This window comes from Melospiza melodia, chromosome 16, assembly GCF_035770615.1.
Source record: "Melospiza melodia melodia isolate bMelMel2 chromosome 16, bMelMel2.pri, whole genome shotgun sequence".
NCBI lineage: Eukaryota > Metazoa > Chordata > Aves > Passeriformes > Passerellidae > Melospiza > Melospiza melodia.
This window is the reverse complement of record NC_086209.1, coordinates 4,118,608-4,133,024: the sequence shown is the minus strand read 5'-3', so window position 1 is coordinate 4,133,024 and position 14,417 is coordinate 4,118,608. Positions and strand designations below refer to the sequence as shown.

Below are 14,417 nucleotides of genomic sequence, written 5' to 3'. Positions count from 1 at the left end.
CTATCCAGCCAGGGTCTGACATTGCAGACTTAGGGGAGTTCAGTCCAGCTGTCAATGGTTTGCCTCCTGTGGCCAGGGGCTGGGCCAGAGGTGCTTTGTGAAGCACAGAGCATCCTCTGGGAGCTGTTATTCAACCATCTTCTAGCATAGGACTGGAGAGGGGTAAATCTTCCTCAGACACCATCCCCTCTCTACTGACTGCAGGAACTTCAGGGCTCCTAATGTGGGCACTGAGATACCTGAGCCCCACGTGAGCCAGCACAGGCAAGCTCTGCAGGTTAATTCCTGTGGGGAAATTATTCAATATATTGACTATATTTAATATATTCAATAGCAAATAGCTGAAATATCAATTAAATACCAAATGCCTTAATAACCAGGGGAGCTCTGCCCTTCAGCTCAGCTCCACTGTTACCCTGGGCCGCACTGGCACAACCAAAGTCAAGAGGTCTCAGCAGCTCTATGCCAGAAGTGTTTTCTCTAAAGAGATTTCTCTAAGAAATAAAGCAGTTGAATGCTGCTATCTGCTGTGTAAATTAGGGTGGATTTACCTCAGGTCAGTTCACAACTGTGACCATGCAGAAAAAAAGAATTTCAGACACACAGTGAAGTGGCAGCACAAGCAGTTGTGATTGTATTTAGTGGCTCCTGGAGCTGGAAGCACTTGCTAGATTTCTCCATACAAAGCTTTTCCAAACATGCCAAGGAAGGACATACTCAATATCCTCATAATGCTATTTCTTTCAGAGTATTTTCATTGAAATCCAGCTCTCTGTACTCACCGAAATGGAGCAGCTGATGAACCCTCCTCTTTTATGCACTTTCATCAAGTCTTCAAACAGCTTCATCTGCTCAGGAATAAGCTCACCATATTTGCCCTCCTCCAAATTGATGGATTCTGCCACTGCTCCAGTGAAATCCACCAGGGCTTCTGCAGCACAGCCTCCATCCAGGGCTTGGTAGGATCCAGCCAGCCTGGGGGCAACACAGAACATCCTCAGTTTACAGGGGGCTGGAACAAGTGCTCTGATTTGGCTTGAATGAAGGGAACATGTTTGTGTTTCACCAAGAAAATCAGAACAAAAAAGAATAGAACAAAATAGAGGTGGAGAGAGCAAGAGGTGTGGTATCTTGGTGTTATTAATGCAAATATTTAAATACAAATATGTTTTTGTCATTGCACATTAATATATTACTATAAATATATGAATATTTAAATATAAAGAAGGACTTACCGCAAGTATGAAATGCACATAGTATTTCCTCAGATATTTTTACCCATTGCAAAATTTAGGTGGTCTAAACAGACAAGGTCCCTGAATTAAGGCAAATGTTTCGCTGATACAACAGTGCTCAGCCTCAAAGGTAAGAAATCACATAAGTGAATAGAATCACATATAAGAACAGAGCAAAAAAGCCTGAGCAAACTGCAGATAAATCTTCTCTGGTTTCTAGGATCCTTAAGGATTTGGGCTGCTGAAGTAAACAGTATTGCAGTAATTTATTATTTTAACAGAGATTAAAGGAGTTTGCAGTCTTTTTTAGGTTCTCTACCAGCAGCAAAACTAAAACCTGTGGAAAGTCTGACGGGATTGAAAGACAAATCAGACAAATGGACAACACTGAGGACTACAAGGACAAGGAACCAGCTCATACTTAGCATAAGCTTTCTCCAGCAGAGCACTCCAGAATTCATTCCTCACATTGGAATGGCAGTAGATGAGCCTGCCATTCTCAGTGGGCAGCAGATCATCCACCACCACCTCTGTCCACTCTCCAAAGCGCCAGAAGCGGAAACGGAAAATCCCAGCGTACTTCCTTGGGCTTTTGGGGTCCCACTCCTGCTCACTGTAGTCTGGAATCACCTGAGAAACCATGGAAGGGTGAGGAAAAGGCCACATCACTTGGTTTTAGGATTTTTAGACTTTTAATAGTAATAAAATGGTTATGAAAATGGTAATATAATCAGAGTAATAAAAATTTGGACAATTAGGATTTAGGTAAATACGAGACAATAAAAACAAAGAGTTATGGACAGTCTGGGTACCTCTTTTTGGGCAAAATAAGCCCAAAAAAGGACCCTCGTTAACAGAGCACTAACCCTTAAAAGCAATGGCCTGCTGCATATTCATACATCTCATACATGATGTATAAATTCCATTCAAACACAGGATTCTGGCTGGTCAGTGTCAGCTTCTTCCTCTGAATCCTGACAGCATCTTCAGAGCTGAGCAAGGTGGGGAGAAGTTAATTTCTCCTGATAAAGGAGCAATAAATTCTCTTTCTCTGAAAGATTCAGGTGTCCTATGGCTGCTATCTGGTGTGAGTACCTCATTCCTCTCTTTAAAAAAATATCTTACCTACATAGTTTCTATTTTAACGTCATGTTATAACCTAAAACTATATTTAACACTCTACTTAAGAAAATTAATACAGCATAACTTTCTAACATAACAAATATAATATTCATTTTAATATTTGTGAAAAGCCAATCATAAAATACACATTTTTCACAGAGGGGAAGTTCAGCAAGTGCACTGTGCTGAGGTTTATTCCCAGGGCAGACTGCCCTAGAACATGTTAAAGAAAAGGAAGATTTGAATCCACCAAAATTCATCCCTTGTTAGTCTAGGGAGAAAAACAACCAAGGCTAGCTTGGTTTATCAGTTTTATTTCCTGCACCACACACTCTGATCACCCACCTGCTGCCAGAGGCTCTTCCTCAAAGCCAGGCAGGAGCACGCAGCCACAAACCAGCAATTCCCCAGCTTGCCCTGGTGGAAGTCATGGGAGCTCATTCCATCCACAAGCAGGTGGGGATCGTCACAGAGGTCCTGGCAAAGCAAACCAGAGATTGCTGGAGACTCCACTCCCAAAATGAGCACAGCATCCTTCTGTTGTCTTATATATTGCAACAGTTCTCTTATCATTAACAGTGCAATGTTGTCTTATATGTATTGAGTTCTATTATCATTATGGTGCAAGGATTCCATAGCCTCAGAGTTGCATACCTCCTCAAAATTTTCTGTAGGCAGCTCCTCTAAGCACTGACTGTTCTTGGTCCTTGCAGCAGCCATCTGACTCCAGTTCCCACTAATCCAATTTCTTATGCCACTTGTTTTTCTTGGCTACAGGTGTGGCCTGTTACAATCAGTCCTGCTCCTAATCTTTAGTAATTGGTTCCAGTTGAAACTCTTTGGGGGATAAGATTACATTCTACATTACCTTCATTTATCCATACTGTGTCCCCTACATCCTTCCAGTCAAGAAAAGCAGCAGGAATTGATGCTGCTGACACCTGAGCTCTGAGATTCTCCTTGTCAAGCCTCTAAAGGGGGGGAATGCTGCCTTAAGATTTTAGCCTTTATCTTTTTCAAATCTTGTGCTACAATAGTGCATAACTCTACACTTCATATAAAGTATTAACTACTGTCTTCACACTTTGGTCAGACAAAGCAATTCCTCTGGGCCTGGAACCCAAGGACAGCCTACAGCCCCAGGCCCCAAAAAAGTACAAACAAAAGTGAATTGGGGAGAAGCAAACTGAGGGAATGTGACTTCATTACCTGAGGATGTAATTGAGGAATGAACCTCTGATATGCAAATAGACCAAACTTATATCTGTCCAAAGAACTCGTGACCATTGTCCATCTTGGGTGTAGCCTCTGCCAGGCTCCTGCACTGCCCAAGGTGTGCCTGTTAAAGGCCTTTAATAAATACTCACTTTATTATTGTAACTTTGTCCTTTGCCTTATTCTAGGCGGCCACTCCAAGGCATCATCTCCACTGCCATTCCTTTGGCTGACACATTGGAAACCCTCCTTCACCAACAGCCTGGGTCACTGCAGTGACCCCAAGAGAACATCCCTTTGTGAAGCACACTTTTCATTCTCTGGGTCTCATGGCTCTGGCTCCTGTTAGAATTATTTGTCCCTCCTTTCCTGGCTCCATTTCTCTCCACATGCAGATTCCCACCAGAATGTGGCTGGGATGTCTCCCTGCTCCTCCCTGGATTACACCTTGCACTAAAGGGAGTGTTTCATGGACCATGGGAAAGCCACAGGGGTGCATTTTGCAGCAGTGATGTGTTTGTCCCCACAAAATCCTTGGCAGAGGTGTCCTGCTGAATGGAGAGGGAACCTCCCACCAACACTTCATCCCTAACTGGTGTGGAACCTGCAGGGTTCACCCCAGTCACTACTCCTGACACTCTCCTGTCAGTCACAGCTCCTCCTGACTGACTGAGAAGATAGCAAAGAAGTTCTGCTCTTTCACAGTTTAATAACCCTCAATTTCAACACTGTGGAGATGATCCTGTACCCAAGCATTAGAAAAGCAGAATAAGTAACTCCATCTCATCTCAAAATGGCAGGAGACCCCAGATCTCCTGCAGTTTGTCCTGTCTGCCATCAGCAGCAGAGGAAGGAGCTGTGCTCCTTACCTGTAGATTCTCTCTGCCCTTTGGCAATTAAAGATGATGATCCCCAAATAGCAGGAGTGCAACCCAAGCATGGCTACACACCACAGGCATCCATCCCTCTGATGTGACTCTGACAAATCAGTGCCAGATTAACTCATTTCCAGAGAAAAGAGCCACCTCAGTGCTCAGCTGATGGTTTCAAAATCTGGGCTGGTTTGGGTGATGGATCCTGAAATCAGCTCACAGCATGGAATTCATAGAGCTCCAGCCGTTCTCCTTAAGGAGATGCCCAATATTTTGGGCATGAGGCTTTTCTCATTAAATAATAGTTTATTTTATTCTCATAAAATAAGCAGACATTTTAAGTGCTTTTTGAGAAACAAGCAACTGATCATTGCATGACACTGCTCTCCTGTCAGGAATTCTCACGTGTCTGCATTTAGAGAAAATTCAAAGCTTATTAAGAGACCTCAACAAAAATCTGAGTAACAAAAAAGGTGCCCAGGAGGAAAACTGAGCACGGACAAGATGCTCATCAGCATCATGGACAGATTCATTGAGCCTCCCTGGATGTTCTGACATGGAATGGCACCTCAGAGATGTGAATCCACCTGGCTGCAGGGGTGGACATCATTTGGCCACTTGGCTTTCATGGTGGCAGCACACATCCCACATCCACGTGGGCCAGATTCCATTTTATATCCCATTTCCTGGCAGCTCTGGCATTAATAATTTCTAGTTTGTTTTTCCTTTCAAAATGTTATTTTCTTAGAATAATAAATGAGGGATAAATGGAGCCATTGGGGTAAGAACTGTCCAAACTTTTCTGTCACTAGTGGAAGCCAAAACTTTAATTGGTTTTAAAAAGAAATTAAGCACTGCTGTGTATTATGAATATCTTATTTGGTTTGTTTTGATAAAAATAACCACATTAAACTGCCATTTTTTAATTGAAGTGTGTCTTGCATCTCACAAAGTCCTCAGAGGAAAAACAGAGCAGCATGTGCCAACTGCCAAAATTTATGGATGAGATCAGCATTTGCTGAGTGCTAGGGTCCAAAGCAAACAGGGAACAGCACAGCTCAGAAACAGAACCTCCCTGCTTCCCCCAGAGCCACCAAATCCTCCAGGATCCTGCCTGATACACCCTTTCTGATTAAACCACCTAAGAACCCTGGAGTTCTGGGGCTAAAGAACAGTGTAAGAAAATGCCACAAATTCAGTTTCTTTTATTAATTAATAAATTAATAAATTAAAGAAATAATGTCATTATAACACCTTCTGTGGTGACTGTCACTGTGTGGCTCAGATGAGACACAATAACACTGAGGCACAGCCCAGAGCTCACTTCAGCTCTTTGCTCTCTTCTGGGCTTTGGGATTTTCACCACTTATGCCATATAGTCAATTCTTAGGAATACTTTTATCTGTCTAAGCCACAATTCCCCCAACACAAGTTAGAAATGTGCTATTTCAGTGTATTATTCTGCAGTCCTTGTGAGGGTCTTTAAGCATTTTTGGTTGCCCTAAGCATGTAAAAATAGAAATTAAAAAGAAAATATATTAAAAAATTTAAAAATATGTTTGTCTACAATGCTCCCAGCAGTTAGTATATCTAACGTGACCGTGTTCACAGGGGTCTCAGGAAGAGGGAAGAGACAAGGATCTGACTCCATGTTTCAGAAGGCTGATTTATTATTTTATGATATATATTTTATTAAAACTATACTAAAAGAATAGAAGAAAGGATTTCATCAGAAGGCTAGCTAAGAATAGAATAGGAAAGAGTGATAACAAAGGTTTGTGGCCTGGCTCTCTGTCCAAGCCAGCTGTGCTTGGCCTTTAATTAGAAACAAGCACATGAGCCAATCCCAGATGCACCTGTTGCATTCCACAGCAGCAGATAATCATTGTTTACATTTTGTTCCTGAGGCCTCCCAACTTCTCAGGAGGAAAAATCCTAAGGAAAGGATTTTTCATAAAAGATGTCTGTGACAATATAATGTTCCCAATTTAGGATAGCTGAGGATCAAACCAGTTACAATTGGAGGAATTCCAAGGAGGAGACACTGACAGGAGATGTGATCCAGGCACTTCAGGAGTCCCAATCCCTTCTCTCTCTTGCTGCCTGAGCACCCAAGCACTGGGGCTGGGAGTTCCACCAGAACCTCCTCCTTTGCAGACACAATGGTTTAACCCCAATCCTTTTTCTCAGGATCATCTCGCATCATCTGTGCTGTGAAGGAGAGAAATATCTTCCCATTTCCAAGGAAACATTTAATTGTAGTTACTACAGGATCCCACTACACACCATTAATGCCTGACAGCCACCCTGTTTCTGACACAGCCCCACAATAAAAGCAGTTGTTGCAGTATTTGTGCCTGCAGGGAGCATCCCAAATGGGAGAGCAGAGCTCTCCCCATTTCTCCCCTCACACAATGAAATAAACACCATCTGCAGAGCTCTAATTGGGCTGGGCACAGTCTGGAAGTGAGGTTGGAGGTTTCAGGGCCTCCTGGCTCTGCTGAAAGCCCTGATGCCCTCATTGTCCTACCAGGCTTTTATTTGCATGGCAGAAGTCTGGTTGTGTCACCTCCCATCCTTGCTGTGCAGTTGAAATATCTGACATTCAGAAACTGATGCTGTGAGGAATAAAGTGGCTGAGAAACTCCTTTTTCCTGATTTTAAACGGTCCCTTTATTTGTAACAGAGCAACCTCGTCAGCTGGCTTGTAATCTTGTCCCAGTCTGGATCCTACAGAATTCCCATTCCTACCTTCCTAGCCCCTCATCCAAGCAGCAATGAAAATTGTGATGGGGGATATTCCTGTAGGACTCCTGCAACACAATCTGAGAGTACTACAAGTAATTTATTTCACCAGCTATGCATCCCCATGAAGGAGTTTTGCAAAACAGTGTGAACCATGGTAGACACGAGACACTGATTTCACTGGAGCCATGAAATGGTTTATGTGTTGTTCTTCCACAATTCCCTAAAATTAAAGAATAACTAAATAAAAAAGAAAGAATGTGCTTTATTTGAGACCAGATGCACCACAAAGTCCAGCAGGTAACTGATTGTGCATTGATAAATGCATTGACTCTTGGAGCAATTTAGCTAAAGGAAAAAAATTCCCCTTAGCTCTGAACATGCATCTCCTGGTGTGAGTATTACAAATATTCATTAACTAAAGGTTATGCAGTATTGGTTAGAGATAGGGAGAAAGACATTCAGAAGGGCATTAATTAGCTGTGTTTCTTCACAGGTGTTAGCTGAAGCTGCACTGTAAAAAAATGTTAATTATTGGACGATCTCATATGTCCAAGAAAAGGGAAAGATTATTTTTAACAGACTGGGGACTGTCAACTGTCTCAGAGACAGACCCTCATTATTCAGAGAATATAGCAGAGATTATATAGAGATTCAGTCAAGGGAAGAAGACAGAAGAGCAGTAATTTTTTGCAATTTAGATTTTCAAAGGTATTTTAATATTTAGAGCCTTCTTTCTCCAGCACCCTTTAACCCAGCCTTAGCATGACAAATAATCCACCTTTGCTTGCACATGAGACCTACAGAGGCAGGCATTATCAGACTGATCTACTTAAGCCCAGTCACCATTCCCTTAAATTCTTTAAAGCAGGTTGATTTCTGTCAGAGCTGAGAATTGTTCCCATTTTGTTCCCTTCTCCCACCCTCACATCATCTTGAGACAACTCCTGTAGAGACAGTGTAGGGAGCAGGGGAAAGGCAATTCTTTCTGAACATGGATGGGAAAATTCAGCTTTGGCTGCAGCTGACACTGAACCAAACTCATCTAAAGGAGGGCAGCAAAGACAGCACTCTGTGATTGTGGAGCTGAGCAGGTAAATGGGGTTGTCCATCCTGTGATAAACCCCAGCTGTGTTGGCATGGCCACAGAAGCTCTCCCCAGAGCAGGCTGTGTGCCAAAGCGTCTGCAGTTAACCCAAGAAGCAAAAGGACCAAGCCCAACTGCACTGGATATTCCAGTGCATGCAAAAAGACTTCTAAACCTCGTTGTGGCTGAAAAAAATCTGCCTGTGGAGTGGAAAAAGAGAAGTGACCCCACAGGAGGCATCCATAAAACCCAGGGTCAGATGTGACCTGACTGAAACAGCCCTTGCTTCTCGGGTTGCTGTTGATGATTGCTGCCCAAGATGTGCAGGGTGTCTCTGCTTCAGCCTGTGCAACTGAAGAACGAGTCTGGACTCTTCACTTTTCCATCTTGAGGTTGTTTATTAATTCTTATCTATAAAATTTTCTCTCTGCCCAGCCGAGGTCTGCTCAGCAGGGCAGCCACAGGCACTCTGTGTTGTCCTCTTATACTACAAACTACTATAACATATTTACACTTAATTCCCAATACCCATCACCTGTGTTAGACAGTGCACTTCTACTCTAAACCAATCCCAAAGTGCCAACATCACTGCAGAAAATGGAGAACAAGAAGAAGAAGAAGGAAGGCTGGACATGCCCAAGTTCCTCCATCTTGTTCCCATAACCCCCATACCAAAAATCCTAAAATCTACATTTTCACCCTGTGATAATTTTATTATTACACCATTCAACCTGTGTGACTTTCATCTCCTCATACAAAGTTGGCAACTTGCTCCAAGGGTCAAAATCAAATCCCCAGGTGTTCCGGGCTGTGTGCCAGGGTCTCTGAGCCCCCTGGCAGTGTCCCAGCAACTCCGGATGCCAGGAGGGATGCACTGAGTTCTGACACTTGCTGAGATCAGGAGGGGGCTTTGGGCAGGTTTAGCCCCAGGTTTCTGTCTGTCCACCCTGAGCTCAGGATGTGCAACTCCTCTGAAAGCTCTGAGCCCATCATCCAGCAGCATCAGTTCTTGAAAATGAGATAATGCCCAGTGCTGCTTCAAGAGAAACTGAGCAGCACAGGAGCAAGGGGGAGGACACGCCAGAGCTCCAGCCTTGTGTAAAAGAAAACTCAGCTATCTGAGGATTGAGAAATGCTTCTTTCCCCTCCTCCCTCTCTGCTAAATCCTGTTACAAAACCAAATGCATCACAACATTTTTATAGTGTACTTTTTTTCCTTTTTCAGTTTGGGGCTAGTGGTGACTAATGCTCAGTCCATGGGTTTCAGCCCTGCCCTGCCTGTGGGACACGTGTGTTTGAGGAGGATCTGAATCAATGTTTTGGAAGAAAAAACCCCAAAAATTGCAATTGGGCAACATGGTGTGTGTATCTTGGCTGTCTGTGGGTTTCACCTGACCCCTGGAGCAGCTGTGCTGTTCTCTCCAGAATGCTGACAGGGCTGGGCAGGGCTCAGTGAGTGATGGGCCCTAGGGCTGACCTCCTCCTGAACCTCCTGACAAAGCCTCTGCTGAAGCTCTGCCAGCCCTCTGCCAGTGCAGCCCAGAAATCACTGCAGACTCCAGTGAGAGATTTGCTGTTCTCCCAGAGCCCTCAGACAAGGACAAACCACCTCAAATCACCTCTTGCTGCACCATCCGAGTTTGTGATGCTCCAGAACGGCAGCACATCCATAACACCTCTAGAGAAAAGCTGCCTTGTTTGAGAAGAACACTTTGATTTTCACTGAATTTACCAGAACCCAGCCTTTGCCTCCTGCCTTCTTCCCCTTGGACCTATTCCCTTCTCTAAACTCAATTTGTGTGACTTTTCCCCAGCAGCAGCAGCAATCAGAGATGCCATTCTTAGGACAGGATTCACCTCAGGGAACATCAAATTCTCTCAGCCAGATGTCCAAGCTCCCCTGGAAGCAGAGCTCAGGTTCTTCCAAAGGGCAGTGCACAGACATCACCCTGCCACTGCCGTGGTGCTGGGACATGGAGAGAGCCATGGGTCTCTACTGATCATATAAACTGTGATGGTGTTCACAGGGGTTTTCAGGTGAGGGAAGAGACGAGAATGTTGACTCCATGTTCAGAAGGCTTGATTTACTATTTTATGATATGTATTACATTAAAACTATACTAAAAAGAATAGAAGGAAGGGTTTCATCTCAGAAGGCTGGCTAAGAATAGAAAAGAAAAAAATGATAACAAAGGCAGCTGCCTCAGATTCTCTGTCTGAGTCAGCTCTGCTGTGATTGGCCATTAATTAGAAACAACCACATGAGACCAATCCCAGATGCACCTGTTGCATTCCACAGCAGCAGATAACCATTGTTGGCATTTTGCTCCTGAGGCCTCTCAGCTTCTCAGGAGGAAAAATCCTAAAAAAGGATTTTTAATGAAAAGATGTCTGCGACAATAAACCTAAATATAAAATTGTTCACAGCAATTCCAACCCCTATGAAACTTGATTTTCAGCTATTCCAAACTACAACAACTGTGACATGATGTGGGGAAAAAAATTAATCAAAGTCCCAATTTAATTGGCTAAAAATGTATATGTTTCAACTTTCTGGGAAAAGTGATAGTTTTCCATCCTAAAAGGACCATTTTGGGATCACTAATCTGAAGTTTTCTTGCAAACTGCTTTTACAAGGATTCATTCTGATTTTGAGGTGGTGATGCTCCATGAAAAACAGGTAGATACAGTAGCAGCATTTGAAAGAAAATCTGAATGTAGCCATGCACCAAAGCAGGGAAAATGTTTTTGCATTAAATGCAATAAAAGAGGATGGCCAGGAACAAAGCCAGTCCTTGGAGCAACTCTCTGACATCATTTCCTAAACACCCTGACGTGGTGAGGTCAGACATGGGCTGTAAGGCCACTCATCACACTCAAAGGCCACCCACTGTTCAGCTCCAGCTTTTTACTGCTTCCTCAAAATATGTTTGTCCATCAAATTCTTGGACGAGCTTCCTCAGATGGGGAATAAAAACAATAAGAAAAGGAGGTTGGAAAAAGTCACACACATTTTTTCACAGCACTGACATATTCAGCACTGGAGCAGTGTGGAATAAACTATTCCCAGGTCAGAACTCCTGACTGTCCAGCTCTGCCTGGGGAGGAAAATATTTGTTTGCCTGATAATGAGCATCATTTTGGCTCAGGGGCCATGATCTTGTCCAGTCTGACCTTCTGCTTTGTCTCAGGGGGCTGGCAACAGATGCAGATGGAATTCTCCATCACTGCCTTGTCTGAGGAAGGGAATTTGCTGTTTACAAAAGAGTATCAGGCAGATTTCAGCAAAGTCACATTTAGTTTTTTTTATTGCATTGAGTGTTTGGTGGCAAAACTAAAGTCAAGTCATCTAAACATTGTCTGGAGTGAAAATTCAAATTAGTCTGGGAGATGATTTGTTTTTCCTTAAAGGAGATATTTCTCCCCTGCCCAGTGGCAATGCACAGACTACAAAGATTAAAAAGCATAAGTCTAAACACCACATTAAAGAGCATAAACCCCTTTAGCAAAAAGTTCTTCCTTTCCATATCCCTTTTCCAGCAGGGTTTTTTTCAGCCTAGATTCCACTATCTACCATTTATCTCAGGCACTTAAGGATAAAAATCTTCTATTCTCTTCACCCAGACTCCTCTTCTTTTTCAGGCTGCACCTTGAGGTGCTCTCCCTCTTATTTGCTTCAGGCAAAAATCTGTGAATGCCTGGGATAACAGTTCAAGGCCTATCCAGTGACACCTTGCACAGAAACCTTTGGGATTGTGATTCACCCCACACCATTCTGCACTAGATGTTTGCATCATAACACAAAAAGAGGAACTTTAAAATTACATAAAGCCCTGAGCATGACACAACCTTTTTAGACTATTAGCTGTAACAAATTTTGGATTTTAAATTGGTTTTTAATAGAAATTTTGTTCTAGCCAGCACAGCACAACTTTGCTGAGCCTGTGAAGGGCAGAGTCTATGTCTCTGTCCCAACATGACACATACCAGACTTTAAATTCTAGTCTGGACATCCTTTCTGGCAAAGAGCAGCCTTAGAACATGTAAACAAGAGTATTTTTCTGTCAGGAAGATAGAGGGCTCAAATTCTAAGCTATAAAAATATTGCCTCAAAAGTGACACAGCAGCATTCATTTTATTCCTGAATACTGAAAGCACTTTTATGACTCAGCCAAATCAGTGTATCCCAGACTCATAAATTCACAGGAACTACCAGGAAGGCTTTTATTTACACATCTTGAAAACAAATAGCAGCTTCTGTCTATCTCTAACACATCTTTTAAAACTTTGTCTTGGAAAGCTTTTCATTTAGCAATTAAGTTATCAGCATGTGAGATAAGTTTCTTCAGTTTCGAGTGATGACACTGAAAAATCCACATCAGTGACTTCCAAAGAAAAATTAAGGAAAATCACAGTTGCTGTATCTGCCAGGCCATCAAGCCCATGCTTTTCCCTCTGTGTAGATGATTTTGTCTTGCACAGATGGCTATTAGAGTACTAAAATGAATAAAATATGTTTGGATAACATGCTGTTGTTATACAAAGTGATCTTGAGAATTTCTTCATTCCAGCCTCAGGAGAATTTCCAGGATAAACCAGTCTGAATATGCTTTAATGTTTTTACAAACTCTGCATGTCACTTTGGATATTATTACTATGCAACTTAAAAGCCCAAACCATTGAAAAGCCAGAGGAACTTGGATGCTTTAATCACTTAAGGACTTGTGTAAATGTGGAGCTCTACCACTGTTTAAACAGTCAGTAAGTTTCCTAGCACCATTAATGATCATTAATTTTGGATTCTCCTTCTGCTTCAACCCAAAACAAGGACTGGAGCAGATTCAGTCAGACAGCTCCATGGACAAAAGCCTTTGGCTGTCTGGGAGGACCCAGCCTGTCAGGGTGTAGTCAGAATATTTACTTGGTCATGACTTTATCCCAGCTGAAGCACAGTGAGTTTCATCTCTGTGATTAAATTGTTGAGACATTTAAGAGACTTCTTGCTTGCAAAGACAGAAAAAGAATTTTTTTTACTTATTTATATCAAGCTGTTTCTTTCCATAGCTCTTTCACTGCTTGAGCCGATTTTTGATTTTCCCAATGCGATATAAGTACACTGAGTTGAATTCATCACTTCATTTCAAACAAATTTCTCTATTAAACACTAACATCAGTGCCATCTATTACTGAGACATTACCCTCCTGATTTACCAGCTTAGAAATCTTTGGAATCCCAATTATCTCCCTCCTATCTTTTGCAATGACTGCTGGCAGCCATAGGAACATTCACAGTGCCCAACCTCACGGCACTTCCCAGAGAACACAAAGTGTTTGATTTGGAATTATGGATCTGAAGCCACATTCTGGGTAAAAGAAAAGGGATCCAGAACTCTAGTTCCTGTTGTGTGTTCAAAGTACCATAGAATTTCCTCTAAAGATGAAGATTCTCAAAGAATATCCAGGAATTGCTGTAAGAAGTTCATCATCTTTATTTAATCAGGGACTAACAGCTAAAGTGAAGTCAGTGAAAAACCTAAGGAAACATTTCTTAACTCTCAAAAGACAGGAGAAGAGCCTGTTTCTAATAATCTTGAGGTTTGTCAGTGTTGCTTTTCCCTTGTCTTACAACATAAGTATTTACAGTTCAGCCATTATGTTCATTGGGGGGGATGTTGGTTTTAATTTTTTGCAGATTTTGGAATGTCTGCACAAGCAGCTTAACCTGGTGTCTTCCAAGCACACCCTCCCCCTCAGGGTCTGCAGCTTGCACTCCACCCCGATGCAGAGCTGCAGGGCAGATTCTCAGCTGTAAATCATCTTCACTGCAGCTAAACCATCCTCATCCTCAGATTATCAGCTCTAAATCATCCTCACTGCAGCTAAACCATCCTCATCCTCAGATTCTCAGCTCTAAATCATCCTCACTGCAGCTAAATCATCCTCATCCTCAGATTCTCAGCTGTAAATCATCCTCACTGCAGCTAAACCATCCTCATCCTCAGATTATCAGCTCTAAATCATCCTCACTGCAGCTAAACCATCCTCATCCTCAGATTATCAGCTCTAAATCATCCTCACTTCAGCTAAACCACCCTCATCCTCAGATTATCAACTCTAAATCATCCTCACTTCAGCTAAACC

General features: G+C 42.6%; 1 protein-coding gene across 2 annotated transcripts in view; it reads right to left on the bottom strand.

The window, feature by feature from the left end:
• CAPN6 (calpain 6) overlaps positions 1–14,417 on the bottom strand; it is a 58,087-nt gene that overhangs the window by 19,962 nt on the left and 23,708 nt on the right. For both annotated transcript variants that reach the window (XM_063170346.1, XM_063170347.1), the window contains exons 4-6: positions 2,703–2,834; positions 1,657–1,865; positions 783–975 (exon numbers count right to left, since the gene is read on the bottom strand). In XM_063170346.1, coding sequence (XP_063026416.1) covers positions 783–975; positions 1,657–1,865; positions 2,703–2,834 — 534 coding nt within the window. The remainder of the gene's footprint in view (positions 1–782; positions 976–1,656; positions 1,866–2,702; positions 2,835–14,417) is intronic.